This window comes from Arvicanthis niloticus (genome assembly GCF_011762505.2).
Source record: "Arvicanthis niloticus isolate mArvNil1 chromosome Y unlocalized genomic scaffold, mArvNil1.pat.X SUPER_Y_unloc_2, whole genome shotgun sequence".
Lineage (NCBI taxonomy): Eukaryota > Metazoa > Chordata > Mammalia > Rodentia > Muridae > Arvicanthis > Arvicanthis niloticus.
This window is the reverse complement of record NW_023044979.1, coordinates 767671-783373: the sequence shown is the minus strand read 5'-3', so window position 1 is coordinate 783373 and position 15703 is coordinate 767671. Positions and strand designations below refer to the sequence as shown.

Genomic DNA, 15703 nt, shown 5'->3' with positions numbered 1-15703 from the left:
ATTGTTGCCTGCCTGCCTATCTGCCTTTCTGTCTGTGAACATTGTGCATGTCTGATGCATTCAAAAGCCAGATGAAGGGGTCAGATCTGCTGAAATTAGAGTTATGGATGACTGTCAGGCTTCCCTGAGGTTAGTGGGATTTGACCCTATGTAAGACAGAAACAGGACTGGCGGGAACAGAACTAGGGTGTTCATTAAGCTTCTGTTATTCATTTTCCTCCTACAGAGTTGTGTCTGAGGATCCTCCTAGTTACATGGAACAAAAACAACACTGGGGAAAACCATACCTGTGTGAGCTAGATTTCCCATTTTATTTAGAGATACTTGATCATCTCTAAGGTATGAAGATCAAAGAAAGCATATTTCCCGGATATACTTACAAATAAACAAGCAACCACCATCACCAAAAACAAGAACAACAACAAAGTATGTTAGGATTGTATTGATGATTTGATTTTTTTGGTCTGAGGTTGTGATGAACTTTGTAACATGCGATCATGTATATGTACTGAAGACAAAGACAAAATCATTGTTCCTTCTTCTCTTGCCCACACCCCAGCCCCTGCCTCGAAAAAAAAATTTCCCTTTAGAAGAATTATTTCCTTATTAGATTTTTTTTCTACTTAGCCTAACAGTGAAATAATTGGTTTTACATACAGAAAATTGACAAAGTGTTTCTTATGAGACTGTAGACATCCTGCAATCAGTCACATTAAAAATACTTTACTCAGTATATCTGGAGACAAATTTACATTACCTAAATACTTATTCTCCTTCTAACTCATACAAATACCGGCCAGTCAGGTCATTTTTTTTGATAGAGGTTTACTAACATTTTAAAAGCCCTGCTGTGGTTATTTTAATTCAACAAAGCTGAAGGTATGAAAATGGTTGTGATTTAATTTAGAAAGTAAGATAAGCCCTGTGCTGGATCTTCCAATCTGAGTATATTTATTTGTTTTTAAAGAAGTTTTACTGGATATAAATTTCTTTTAAATTATTAATTATTAACATGTTTATGCATGCATAAAATTTAAAATATGTATAGATCTGGATTAAAAACATAGATATAATATGCTTATACGAGTGAGGACAATGTCCAATCTTAATAACATGTTCTGGTCTCGGAGTAGTAAACTCTTTCAAAGTAACTTAGAATGTTAAGGGATAGAGACCACATTGTGTATTAGAAATAGGATAGGGTTCAAAGAGATAGTACTGTACCTAGAACTGTATGTTTACATATATCATATTTTTGAAATTAGACAATAATATTTAATTATACATCCTCATGTTACTATTCCAAGAAAAGGTTCAGACCCATATTATCAGTTTATATTTATTCTACCTGTGTAGATATAAGTATTAAATATATTTTTGTCCTTTCATATAAATTTTTAAGTTTATTTTCATTAGGAACAAAATGAACTAGGGTCAAGTTAACAAATTTAATTTACTTGTAAATCATTTGCTATTAAGTACATGATGTACATAATAAACCATGTCTCATGTGTATATTAATTATATATGTAATTAATACAAAGTCAAATTTTAATAAGCCATGAATTTTTGTCTATTGCTTCTCTGGGATTCCTGTTACAGAATTTTCATTGTCAAGTGAAAACTTCACATAGAAATCTTTAGTAAGTATATATTTTAAGTTGGGCAGAAAGTAAACCAGATAAGTCTAATGCAGAAGAGTACTGAAGGGCATTTTATCTCAGAGGAAAATTAACTGCAAAAATAGCTGATGGTGAAACACAGGATAGGGTAAAACAAATGTTCTTTGCTGGCAGCAAGCTTTGTGGCTCTTGGCAACTTAATCTTTGATTATCTGTGGTGTTCTGTGAATATCAAAGTCTTTGCTTCCTTTGTTAGTATGCTCGTTTTGGAGGCAAATGGCTAGAAAAACTTTTAGGTTCTTTTGAGAAGCCTTTCTTTAAGTAAGAGAGAAGCTATGAGAATAAGAATAAAAGAAACCATTAAGATATGAAATGAATTCCTTATAGGCCTGATATTTTTTCTTTGTGTAATAGGGATATTATTGACTCAGTGGGACCATCAAGAATAATGGTGGCCACCTTAAACTTAACCCTGATCCCAACCCTATCCTAACCCTTACCTCTGAATTTCCTAACCTCCTAAACCTAATTCTAAAAACCCTTATCCTAATCCTAACCATGACTGTCTAATCCCTTAACCCTAACTCAAACCCTGCTTGCTGTGGGAATATTTCTTAATTACAACTTTTGAAGTGAGAAACCATTTATTAATCTTTATCTTTTGAGATGTTCAGATCCACCTTTAATCTGGGCTACAGATTCTTTTGACAACCTACATATATAAAGAAAATTGAACAGGTGGTGTTTTTGTTTTTTGTATTGACCCTACTTTTTACAAAGCAAAGGTGATTTGTTTGTTTATATGTGTTTTAAAACTGGTATTAGTAAGTAGTTATTTCTTCAGAATTCTGGTATTCACTGAAGATCAGGTGTAATATCCTGCAGCATAAAATCAACCAACCCTTGATTTTTATAATTTCCCTTGCCCAACAGCCTTTACTGGGACGTTCTATTAAATAATCTTTCTGTATACAAAGATTCATTCTCTCTATGATTTGAGCTATGTTTATCTAGAGAATGTGTAAAAATAGAACTGTTGTTTTTGTCCACTTTGCCACTAATGAAGATGTTCTGTCTACCAATAGTGCTGAGCTGTGTTTCCCTTATGATTCTGGGTTTTCGTTAGGGTTGATTGATACCTGTCATCTGGTGGAAGGAAGCTGCAGTTTCCCTGAGCCCAGCATGCAGCTTGTTTTCTAAAACCCCTCTTTAGTTTTAATCGTGTTAGCATTCTGTCTAAACTCTACCTCACAGTTATCTGGTGACAGACAGGTATCCTCCTCCCCATAGTTACCTCTCTTTAAAGACAGATGCAATGTGTTCTATGGGTGTGTGTGGAGGTGTGGAGGAAGGAGATGTCTCAGCAGGCTCATGCCTCCTGCTGAGATATTTCTTCCCCTGGAGGGAACATTCCTCATGCTGAGACAGCTCTTCCCCAGAAGCAACCCACCACAAGACAGTATAGAATAGAATATAGTTTATTCAGGACATGGGGAGGAGTGTTAAGAGGTAGTAGAGGCAGAGAAAAGCAGAGAGTGGCAGAGTAGAGAAGTAGAGGCCGGGCATGAGCATGTGGAGAGAGAATGGGGAAGGGAAGAGCCCAAGAGGGCCAGAGAAAGACAGAACAAAAGGGCAAGAGATCAAAAGAGAGGAAGGGGCAAGTAGCCACCTTTCCAGTGGGTCAGGCCTACCCAAGTCTTCCAAAGATTCCCTGAGCCCTCTTCAATGTTAGGCTGTGGGTCTCTGCATCTGTTTCAGTCAGGTGCTGGACGGAGACTCTCAGAGGACAATTATGTTAAGATACTGTCTGCAAGTAAAACAAAGTATCTTCACTAATGTCAGGGACTAGTTCTTGCCTTTGGGATGGGTCTTAGGTTAGACAGGGTATATTTTGTCATTCCCTCAGTCTCTGTTCTATCTTTGTGCCTGCATTTCTTATAGACAAGACTAATTTTGGGTGGAATGGCTTTTGGTTTGGTTGGTGTCCTTAACTCTGCACTGGGGGTCCTGCCTGACTGCAAGATGTGGCCTCCTCAGGGTTCATATCTCACTGCTATGAGTCTCAGCTATAATCATCCCCATAGACTCCTTGGTGCTCTCCAGTTCATTGTCTCTGGCACATTCTATAGATGCCTTCACCCTTCCATTCCTGCCAGCTGCAGATTTCAATTCAATATTCTGTTCCTTTGTTGTCTCTCACCACACCTGTTCCTGACCCTCCTTTCCCCTTCTTATCTGTTCTCCCATGGAGTTTTTTCTCTTCCATCTGCCTCCTATTACTGTTTTATTCCTACTTGTGAGTGAGAGTCAACCGTGCTCATTTGGGCCTTCATTCTTGTTTAGTTTCTTTGGATCTATGGAGTGTAGTGTGCTTTTCCTGTATTTTATGATTATTATTCACTTGTGAGTGAGTACATACATGCATGTGCTTTTAGGTCTGGGTTACCTCAGTCAGGATGATAGTTTCTAGCTGTATTCATTTGACTGCAAAATTCATGATGTCCTTGTATTTAGTAGCTAAATAATGTTTCATTTTATAAATTAAGTACATTTTATATCCATATTTTGGTTGAGGGACATCTGGATTCTCTCAGGTTCAAGCTGTTATTAATAAGATGGCTATGAACCTACTGGAATCCCTACTCTAGGTCCCCTGCCTTCAGAGAGTCTCTCCCTCCAATCTCTTCTGTTTCTCCTTTGAAAAGGTGTGGGCCCCTGGGTATCTCCACACCATGGTGCATTGAGTCTCTGCTGGGTTAAGTGCATCTTTTCCATTAAAGCCAGACATGGCAGCACAGGGAGCAGATTCCAAAGATAGGTAGCAGCTTTAGAGACAGCATCTGCTACAGTTATTGGGGGACCATCATGAAGATTGACCTACACATATGCTACATATGTTCTAGGGGCCTTAGTCTAGACTGTGTGATATTCCATTTGTGGATCCATCTCTGAGTGTTCCCAAGGGTCCAGGTTAGTTGAGACTGTTGGTCTTCCTGTGGAGAAGTTCCTATCCTCTTCAGGCCCATCAATCCTTCCCCCAACTCTTCCATAACAGTCCCCAAGGACCATTCAATGTTTGGCTTTGGTTCTTTGCATCTGTTTCAAGTCAGCTGCTGCGTAGAGCCTCTAAATGGACAATTATGCAAGGCTCCTGTGTGGGAGCATAACAGAGTATCCCTAATAATGTCATGGATTGGTGCTTATCCATAAGGTGGATCTCCAGTTGGGCAAGTTTTCATTGGCCATTCCCTCAGTCTCTGCTCCAGCTTTACCCCTGTATTTCTTTTTAGACAGGACAGATTTTGTTTTGTGTGTCTACTGTGTTGTGGTTGAAACTGATTCTTCAGCTTTCTTCTCATGTTCCCATACATTCCTCATTTAGTCTCAGACCCTGAATCACATAAGATACAATATAAACATTTCCTATTCAATGCTAAGCTATTTTGCAAGCCTGGTGGTTTCATATTTTTAACTTTATATCTTTTGTTTATTGTTTTCAAGACAAAATTTATCTGTGAAGACTTTTTGTGCTGATAGTAGATATAGAAACCACAGAAGCCACCTGACATGTTTTTGTAAAATAAGCACATGCTTCTGTGTACCTCTTCATCCACATCTTTCATTTTAAAATTTGGCAAAATATATTATATTATATTATATTATATTATATTTCCATGAATGGCATATGTTCATGATATCAATACTGCCTGAGGCTTTGCACTCATTGGATTCCAGGTGTATGTCGTTCCACCTTACCCTTGTGGTTGTTCTGAAATTTTTGAATAAATGAGAGTATTGTGCCTGTGTGGATGGATATGAATATCATGTGTGCCTCATCTTTACTGTTGTCAGAAGATGGCCTCAGTCCTCTTGACCTTGAAGAAATGGGTAGTTGTTGGTCCTCATGTAAATACTAGAAATTGACTACCATTATGTGGAAGACCAGCAAGAGCTTTCTAATTCTGAACTATCTTTTATGCTCTATGTTCCTAATTTCTGATCAGCATAAACAGATGATGGTGGCCTTGAACTCAGAAATCCGCCTGCCTCTGCCTCTGCCTCCCAAGTGCTGGGATTAAAGGCGTGCGCCACCACCGCCCGGCTTACTAATATTTTCATCTGTCCATTTTCAACTGTTTAAACATGCATCCCCTTCTAGTAAACTTTAATTAATGTTGCTGCTTAAACTGGTTCACATCATGTTTTTGCAAGATAAGTACAGAACTGCAGTGAAGGTATAATTCTTTGTATGAACTTCAGTAAAGAACTGAGTTCTCTCATATTTTCCCTTGGTTGACTTTTGCTGGGGAGTGGGGGTCTTAATATGTAACTTTTGCTGTCCTGCAACACATCAAATAGACCACGCCAGGATCCAGCTCAATGACATACACCTGCCTGTACCTCTGTAATTGTTTTGTTTTTCTTTTTTGTTGTTTTTTTGTAGTTGTTGTTTTTTTGTTTTTCAAGACAGGGTTTCTTTATGTAGCCCTGGCTGTCCTGGAACTTACTCTGTAGACCAGGCTGGCCTCGAACTCAGAAATCCGCCTGCCTCTGCCTCCCAAGTGCTTGGATTAAAGGCATGCACCACCACCGCCTGATACCTCTGTGATTAAAGACATGAGCAAATACACACAGCTTGCCCATCAATTTTATAGTTAATAATTGTTCATACAGCTTTTCAGATGTTTGCTCAGTACAGTTGATCTGTTTCCCCCTGCGTACCCCTCTCAGTTGTAAGGCTATCTTCTATTTAAAGGGTTCAGAAGAAATACAGGTGAAAAATAATTCAATTTTTTTCTAAAATGAGAAAATAATTAGATTATAACTTCTGTTTCAGGAGATAAATGGAGGAAGCACCAGAATTACATTATTACATTGTCTAGAAAGTATCCATTTATTTACATTGATGTCATGATCATGCTTTCTGTTGTACACATGTGTGTGATATTTTAGGATGCAGTGACTTACAATGATGTGCATGTGAATTTCACTGCAGAAGAGTGGAATTTGCTGGATGCTTCCCAGAAGAATCTCTACAAAGATGTGATGCTTGAGACCTACCAAAACCTCACTGCTATAGGTAATACTGTGAATTTTGTTTTGCTTTTCAAAATAATGGAACAAGTGATTCTTGTTAATTGATAATCCTCTGTTATTTCAATTGAGAACAAGGAAGATTAACCTGAATAAATCAGGTTCAGTGCTGTCAAAATTCACAGTAACTTGAACTTTACCTAATTTCCAATACTGTATCATTCATTTTCTGGTACTGTTTTGTAGGTTACAGTTGCGAAGATCATCACATTGAAGAACAACGTCAAAGTTCTAGAAGGCATGAAAGATAGTTTTCATGTGCAAGCTGATACAAATATGCATGTGAGGAAATTTTAATGTGTTCTGAAATCTCTAAAGAAAAGCAAGTGTGTAAAAAAAAAATCAGTCCTTTAAGTATAGCTATGATTATAATATTGAGGGTTAGGGTTAGGGTCCCTCAGAGTCAGATATCTGATTTATGTTTGCATTCCTCCATGGAAGAAGACATGGAAATAATGCCTTAAGAGATACCTTTAATTGATTTGTAGCTCCATTAGAGATTTGCTGTGGGAACTACCAATCTAAATAGTCTCATAATATTTAGATGATACACATTGAATAGTGATAAATATATATCCAAAGCCATCCAATAAGCAAATAGTCCATAGTAAATTTGGTGATATTCATATTTTGCAGTGACATTTCTAGGTTTATTGAGTGGTCAGTTAGTGAGAGTGAAGAAAGTCATGGAGAAACCTTATTCTATATACAACAGGTCTACGAAGAACAAACTGTCAAATGGTGTGAATTCAATATGGAAACCTTTCACTCGTTCTTCTATTAATGCGTATATCAATTGTCAGAATAGATAAAACCTTGTGAGCATAGGGATATTGAAAGAAGCAACATACCTCTTTCTACACCAAAAAAATGAGAAGATATGTAGTATTCTGCCTTTGGTAGAATTTCTGAATACAATAGACATTTGCAATAAATTCATTATCTGACATTAGGGGGACATCCCCAATGTTACACTGCAAAAAATCTCTATGGGTACTAGACGTTTGGAAATTCTTCTGTTTGTCCTAGCTTACAGTGCTGCTGTGGTATGATTCACACTACAGGAAAAACTTAAGAATGCAATCAGTATGTTAATAGGCTGATATCTTCAGACATGTGAAATACATCAAATAGAAATATAGAAACCGTGAACAGCAAAGTGATAAAACCTTAAGATATGAGTGTTCTCTATTATTAGACCAACTGCAAAATTTATTCATATTGGTAAAATGATTGATCAAGTAATGAATGTGGTAAAGCTTTCACATGTGCCCATTATTGTTGCAGGCATGAAAGAAGTCATACTGAAGAGAAACCTTATGAATGTAATCAATGTGGTAAAGCCTTTTCATGTCACAGTAATCTCCAAAAACATAAAAGAACACATACTGGAGAGAAACCACATAAATGTAATCAATGTGGTAAAGCCTTTTCATGTCATAGTGGTCTCCAAAGACATAAAAGAACACATACTGAAGAGAAGCCTTATGAATGTAATCAATGTGGTAAAGCCTTTGCAAGGCCCAGTCATCTCCAAAGACATAAAAGAACACATACTGGAGAGAAACCTTATGAATGTAATCAATGTGGTAAAGGCTTTTCAGATCACAGTGGTCTCCAATATCATAAAAGAACACATACTGGAGAGAAACCTTATGAATGTAATCAATGTGGTAAAGCCTTTTCATGTCACAGTGGTCTCCAATATCATAAAAGAACACATACTGGAGAGAAAACTTATGAATGTAATCAATGTGGTAAAGCCTTTTCATGTCACAGTGGTCTCCAAAGACATAAAAGAACACATGCCGGAGAGACCTTATGAATGTAATCAATGTGGTAAAGTCTTTGCAAGGCCCAGTCATCTCCAAAGACATAAAAGAACACATACTGGAGAGAAACCTTATGAATGTAATCAATGTGGTAAAGTCTTTTCATGTCACAGTCATCTCCGATCTCATAAAAGAACACATACTGGAGAGAAACCTTATGAATGTAATCAATGTGGTAAAGCCTTTTCATGTCACAGTGGTCTCCGATATCATAAAAGAACACATGCCGGAGAGAGACCTTATGAATGTAATCAATGTGGTAAAGCCTTTTCAGATCACAGTGGTCTCCAAAGACATAAAAGAACACATACTGGAGAGAAACCTTATGAATGCAATCAAGTCTTTTCATGGCACAGTCATCTCCAATATCATAAAAGAACACATACCGGAGAGAGACCTTATGAATGTAATCAGTGTGGTAAAGCCTTTTCAGATCATAGTGGTCTCCAAAAACATAAAAGAACACATACTGGAGAGAAACCTTATGAATGTAATCAATGTGGTAAAGCCTTTTCATATCACAGTAGTCTCCAAAAACATAAAAGAACACATACTGGAGAGAAACCTTAGTTATATAATCAATGTGGGAAAACTGACAATTCACTTTTATCTGTGACTACATAATAGAACACATTCAAGCAAGTGATTCAGTGTCATCAAGGTGCTAAGCCCTTGCATGTCACAGGCATCCCTGGATACCTAAAAGAATACAGAATGTAGAGAAACTGCATGAATGCCATGAATGAGGTAAAGTCTTTGCATTGCAATGTACTCTCCAAATACTTCAAGTAACACATCCTTTAGAGAAACCTTATGAATGTAACAAACCTGGAGAAGCCTGTGCCTATCACTGTAGTCTACAAGGACAGAAAAGACCACAAATTGGACAGAAATCTTGTGAATGTCCTCAAGTTGGAAAATCCTTTACATGCCACACTATTCTCTCAATACAAAAATCAACACATACTAGAGAGAAACCTTCTGAAAGTAATCAGTGTGGCAAAGCATCTGCATGTCCTAATCATACTTAAATGCATGAAAGAATTCATAGTAGAAATAAACTGTGGTGATTTGAATATATTTGGCCCTAAGAAGTGATAATATTAGTATGTTTGGCCTAGTTAGATATTACTGTTTTGAAGGAAGTGAACTCCTAGAGTGGGGGTCTTTGGAGCTCCAGCCAGTGCAAAATAGAGTCTCCTACTATTTTGCTGGAAGACAGTCTCTTCCTGGATGCCTTTTCATGAAAATGCAGAACTCTCAGCTCCTTCTCCAGAATCATGTCTGCCTGCATGCTGACATTCTTCCTGCTATGTTGGTCATGAACTAAACATTTGAAAGTGTAATACAGACTGAATTAACTATTTGCCTTTAAAACAGTTGCCTTGGTCACAGTGTCTCTTCCTAGCAATGGAAATTCTGTCTAAGACAGAAGTTGGTACCCCAGGCTTAAGTACTCTTATTGGTAGGCCTGACCATGCTTTTGTTGGAAGCAATGTGGATTTTTAGACTTTTGATTTGTACATGCATTAAGTGGAACTTCATGGGCCATGCTAATAGAACACATATATACCAAGGGTGGTTTGAATTTTGTATATAATTTTCATAATGTTTTGCTAAAGAATGTTCCTGTGTTTTGCTCTCATCTGAAGGTAAAGAGGTTTATTTTGTTAATTGCATTGACAAAGGAAGTCTCAGGAAAGCCAAGCATAGCCTTTGGCCTGTGATTACTCTCATGGTGATTGTTTAGCTCATGCTTAGTAAACTTAGAAAGGAAAAATATAAAATGTTAGGCTCAAAGAGAAAATGTCACCAGGAAGTTGAATGAAGCTAAATCCTGTGATGAAAGATACAAAATGGTATTAAAGAAATGGTGATATGGGAAGATTCCATCCTCCTAAACATATGGTTGTGAAGTTGTATGAAAGAGAACTATATAATATTAGACATTTTTATTAACTAATTATTGTTTTTATGTGGACATAAGGAGATACAAGTATGTGTCAAATTTACAATGGACAGATTGTTATTACTATACTGGGTTTTCAATTGAAAATGAAAAAGGATATACTTAGGTACAGGTATGGTGGTTTGTACCTTAAATCCCAGGAAATGACAGTCAATCAGATTTCTGGTTAAAGTCATCCTGGTATAGAACAAATTTTAGGTAATGAAAAGCTTAGGTACAGGCCAAGTGTTATACACTTTTTATCCCAGCATTCAAGAGACAGAGTCATGCAGACCTCTGAGTTCAAGGTTAATCTACTGAGTAAGACCCAGGACAGTCAAGCTTAGGCAGTGAAGTTGTTGAAAAATAAAAAGCTGGTGATGAAGTAATAGAAGGGGCCATGTTCCAGCCCCAGCAAGCAGAGGAACTCAGCTGGTTTGTCCATGTGGCTCTGGTTTTAGAGGAAAGGATAGACAGGGTGACCGAGACAATTGATGCTGGTTGGTTGTAGTTAGAAAATTAGTGGTGACAAAGAAGAAACCAGCATCACGGAGGTGAAATATTGTGGTGAGTGTTTTTTGAGAGAACAAAGAAGCTGTGTTCCAGAGACCGCCAAGTTTGTACCTTGTTGTGCACCTGGTGTTGATCATGTGTGAGAATCACGCAGGCGGTATTTGTTTCAGAGGCATAAATGAATCTGCCATGCAGAGCAGCTAAGGCTTGGCCCTGTGAAGGGAGTGCATGAGAGGAACACAGTGAATCTTAGTTACAGCAGGAGAACCCAGCATATTGAAGATGTCAGTCCCATGGGATGAGCAGAAAGAACAGCAGCAGCAGTAAAGTGGAGTCAGGCAGAAGCTAGAGTGGAATAGATGGAAGAGCTGGAGAGAGACCCAATCTCTTTTGAGAAACACAGATGATCATGTGTGGATCACAGATACTGGAACAAGAAGCTGTAATATTGAAATTACCTTTGAAACCCTAATACTTTGAGAGTCCAGAGCTGTGGGGTACCTGCTCTGGAAAACTGTTTCAGGGAATAATACTAGCCAAAGAGAAAGTATTTTGCTGCAGTGAGCAAAGCAGGAAGGAGTTGGAGATTTGAAGAACGCTTGACATCAGACATGGAGATGCAGAGTTTGGAGATTGCCTTGCTGGCTTTTGGTCTTCTTTTAGCCCAGTATTTCCTCACAATGGCATTTAGAAATGGTGACGTATAGCCTGTGAATTTGGATGGATATTATATGCTATTTGTTTTTGAACATATAGGGCATTACATTTATATGATTGGATAAAACTCAAAAGAGACTTTGAACTTGAGACTCTTAACATTTTGAGAATGCTATAGAAGATGAGCATTTCTTAAAATTTGAACCTCATGCATTGTGAATTATGCTATTTTTAAATATGGTCCCCCTCCATTCACGTGTTTAAACAAGCATAAATAGGCCAGCCTGTGATATGTGGTAGTATAAATATGCTTGGCTCGGGGAGTGGCAGTATTATGAGATGTGGCCTTGTTGGAGGAAGTGCAACAGTATAGGGGTGGGCTTTGATGTTCTACCCAGTGCTGAATGGACCTTCCTGCTAGCTACCTGTAAGACAGTTTCTTCCTGGCTTCTATTGGATCAAGAAGCAGAACCATTGGCTCCTTCACCAGCATGCCTGCCATGCTTCCTGCTATGATGAAAATAGATTAAATCTCTGAAACTGTAAGCCAGCTGCAATTAAATATTTATTTTTTATAAGACTTTCTTTATTTATGAGGTCTCTTCATAGCAATGGAAACGCTAAGACAGACACCCTGTGAGTGCACTTAATATGGTCAAGCCTTTGCACAATTCTGTAGTCTTCATTATCAAAAAATAATAATGTACTAGAGAGAAACCTTCTAAATATATTTAGTATATTGAAGCCTCTGCACATAATGATGACGTCTTCATCATTATGATCCTGTACATACTGGAAAGAAACTCTATGAATGTTAGCAATCTGGTAGAGCCATTACGTTATGGGGTCCACTAATAGCCAACACCATTCAAACACCAGGACAGTGTAAGAATGGTAAGAATTTTTGTAGCCAATTTAGCACAGATTATTCAAGACCACAAAAATATACTCAGAAGCTTAGGTGCATCACCCCACCACACCCCCACCCTGAGCCTGAACATAATATAGATTCCCAACTTGAAAACCACACATACCAGTGTCAAGTTACAGCTACATTTTTTTTTACCAATCAGTATTTCCTTCAGTTTTTACCCTAGGTCAAATGACACAGAATGTAGGTTCTATGTTCTAGCCTATTGCACCCATTTTTTGTGGTTAGAAACAAGCATTTTATTGTGAAGAATAAAACACGAATAACATAAATTATGATTAGGAGCAGTCATTGTGTTTTGGGGGAACAAACATATATAATGAAAGCTGGCCAGAGATAAATACTCTGGTCCCTTATAACCTGGGACTTCAACTAAGTTTCAATTTATGATTAAATGCAGGTTGATAACAAAAGGCAGTCTTTAGAACAAGTTTCTTTTTGCTTCTTCCTACATTTAGATATCACAGTCATCTTCTAATATATAACAGAACACATATTGGAGAGAAATCTTATAACTGAAATCAATGTAATAAAAACTTTTCACAACAAATGTATTCATGAACAAAAAAGAATACATTCTGGATAGAAACACTATGAATAAGCAATGTGGCATTTGCATGTGGCAGTCATCCTAGAAACCATGAGAAAAAGTCATAATGCAGAGAAACACCATAAACGTAGTCAATGTATTAAAGTCTTGTACTTTCTGATATCTTTAGAGATGACTAAACAATTTAGTAAGTAATCAATCTATTAAAGACTTTTTATATTGCAGTAGTCTTTGAGCACCTTCAATAATATCAAAAGTAATCTGTGACTTAAAATAATTTGTATGATCTTACCCAACACATTGACATTGAGTTACTTGAGGTTATTTATTATGTAGAAAAAAATTGACAAACATCAAACATCATTTCAAACTTTATGATGTCTCTCTATTTTGTTTACACTGGTAAACTCATTTGTACATACAAAGGCCACTGGTTTTTCTTTTTCTTTTTTAGTTAATCGTGTATCCAACAACTTTACAGAAAGTGTTTACCAGCTCTGGGAATTGCCTTTGGGAAGTTTTAGTTCACTTGTGCTTACTATCATATCATCTGCAAATAAAGATAATTTTATTTCCTCCTTTCTAATTTACATGAGGTTCTCTCTTTCAGTTTTTTCTCTAGCTAAACTTTTAAATCGTATAATGAATAGACATGGAGAGAATAGACCCCCTTTTCTTGTTTATGATTTAGTAAAATTAATTAGAATTTCTCTCTATTTAATGTTGGTTATTGGCTTGCTGTAAAGTGACATTATTATGTTTAGGTATGTCCCTTATATCCTTAATTGCTCCATGAACTTTATCACACATTGAAGTTAAATATTGTCAAAGAATTTTTCATCATCTAAGAGATTACATCTTTTCTTCATACACTTTAATTAAATTATGTGGAGCCATTTCTGCACATCTTGAATGAAGCCCACCTTATTGATCATGGTGAATGATCTTTTGATGTGTTTTTTATTTTATTAGTCCCTCTCTTTAGACACACCAGAAGAGGGCATCGAATTCCATTACAGATGTCTTTACTTAAAATGTGGTTGCTGGGAAGTGAATTCAGCATCCCTGGAAGAGCAGTCAGTGGTATTATCTACTAAGCCATCTCTCTACCCTGTGTGGGGTTTTTTTGTTTGTTTCTTTGTTTTGTTTTGTTTTGTTTTGTTTTGTTAATTCTGAGTACTGAACCCAGGACCTTTCATACGCAGGCAAATTGTTACACCACCAAGCCCAAGACTTGAATTTCGCCTTAAATACAGAATCTTGCTTCATTCCAGTGCTCTCCTCAAACCCTCAACTCTCTAACCTTGGCTTCCTGAGTACTATAAATGAAGGCATGCACAGGAAATTCTGGCCACATTTGTCTGTCTGCTGAGACAAGTTCTCACTAAGTAGTTTTGTGGTACCAACTACCTTTGTAGACAACTAGGCTGGTCTCAAACTCACATCTGCCTATCTCTGCATCTCACAGGGAGTGCCACTTCATCCTGGCTAATTATTCTTGAAAAGTTCTTAGGTTAACTCTGATATCATTCAGACTAAAAGTAGTAATTGGAGTATTAGTGGGCTGCCTGTGGTTTGTTGTCTTTGGGAGTGTTGGGAGCTTTCTTTATGGATTTCCTCAAAGTAGAGAAGGACTTGGCTTCTGGCTTTCTGAGTTTCTGTACATATTTTTTGTTTGTTTGTTCATTTGTTTGTTTCTTCCCTGAGGCCTCAGGATTTGAGGCTCCAGATGATAAATGACTTTTTATTTGCACCTGTGATTCTTTCAATACAAATCAGTACAACAAATACATAAGATATGGCAAATTATGCATTTGATCAAAGTACTTTGATTTAAGCCTAAAACAGATCCAGATGGTCTCAGTTCATGCCCAAGACCCAAGGATTTGCCTATTGGTCTCTAGAGAGCTTCTCTCTAAACAGAATCCATTATTCCTCAGCTGCAGATGAGAAAAAGCACAATCTATTGTAAACGGAGAACTTCTGTAAAAACAAGATAATATTCTTAAATTAAGATCATTCTCCAGGAGGCTGGAGGTGGGGGTGGGGGAAACACCCTCACAGAAGCAGGGGAAGGGGGATGGGACAGGGGGTTGGTGGAGAACCAAGAAAGAGGATAACATTTGGAATGTAAATAAAGAAAATATCCCAAAGAAAGAAAGAAAGAGAGAAAGAAAGAAAGAAAGAAAGAAAGAAAAGATCATTCTCATTCAATTGAAAAGACTCCCCAAAGTGTCTTCCAGTATAGCATAAATTTTGTTGGAATCTTAATTTCATAAATTAAATTTCCTTTGATTCCAGTTTATGGTGTTTGTGTTTAGTTTTGTTTTTAAAATTGATTTAAATTTATATAAAACTGTGTACATGTTTACAAATGATTGCATAAACAGCATAATCCTCAAGACAGTGTTGTTCCAATCAGAAAAAAAGAAATCACATTTTTCACCTGGCCTTTTCCTTCTTTTTATTTGTTTTGGCAATTTTCAGTTAATATTAAACTTTGCAATGGAGGCACACTGATTTGCTTAGCACTTGACATGGGCATATATATGTCTG

At 37.1% G+C, this 15703-nt stretch overlaps 1 protein-coding gene across 1 annotated transcript in view; it reads left to right on the top strand.

Annotated features, from left to right (window-relative positions):
- LOC143433755 (uncharacterized) overlaps positions 1–15703 on the top strand; it is a 198743-nt gene that overhangs the window by 161663 nt on the left and 21377 nt on the right. The window contains 1 exon segment of the mRNA XM_076928141.1: positions 8004–8404. Coding sequence (XP_076784256.1) covers positions 8004–8404 — 401 coding nt within the window.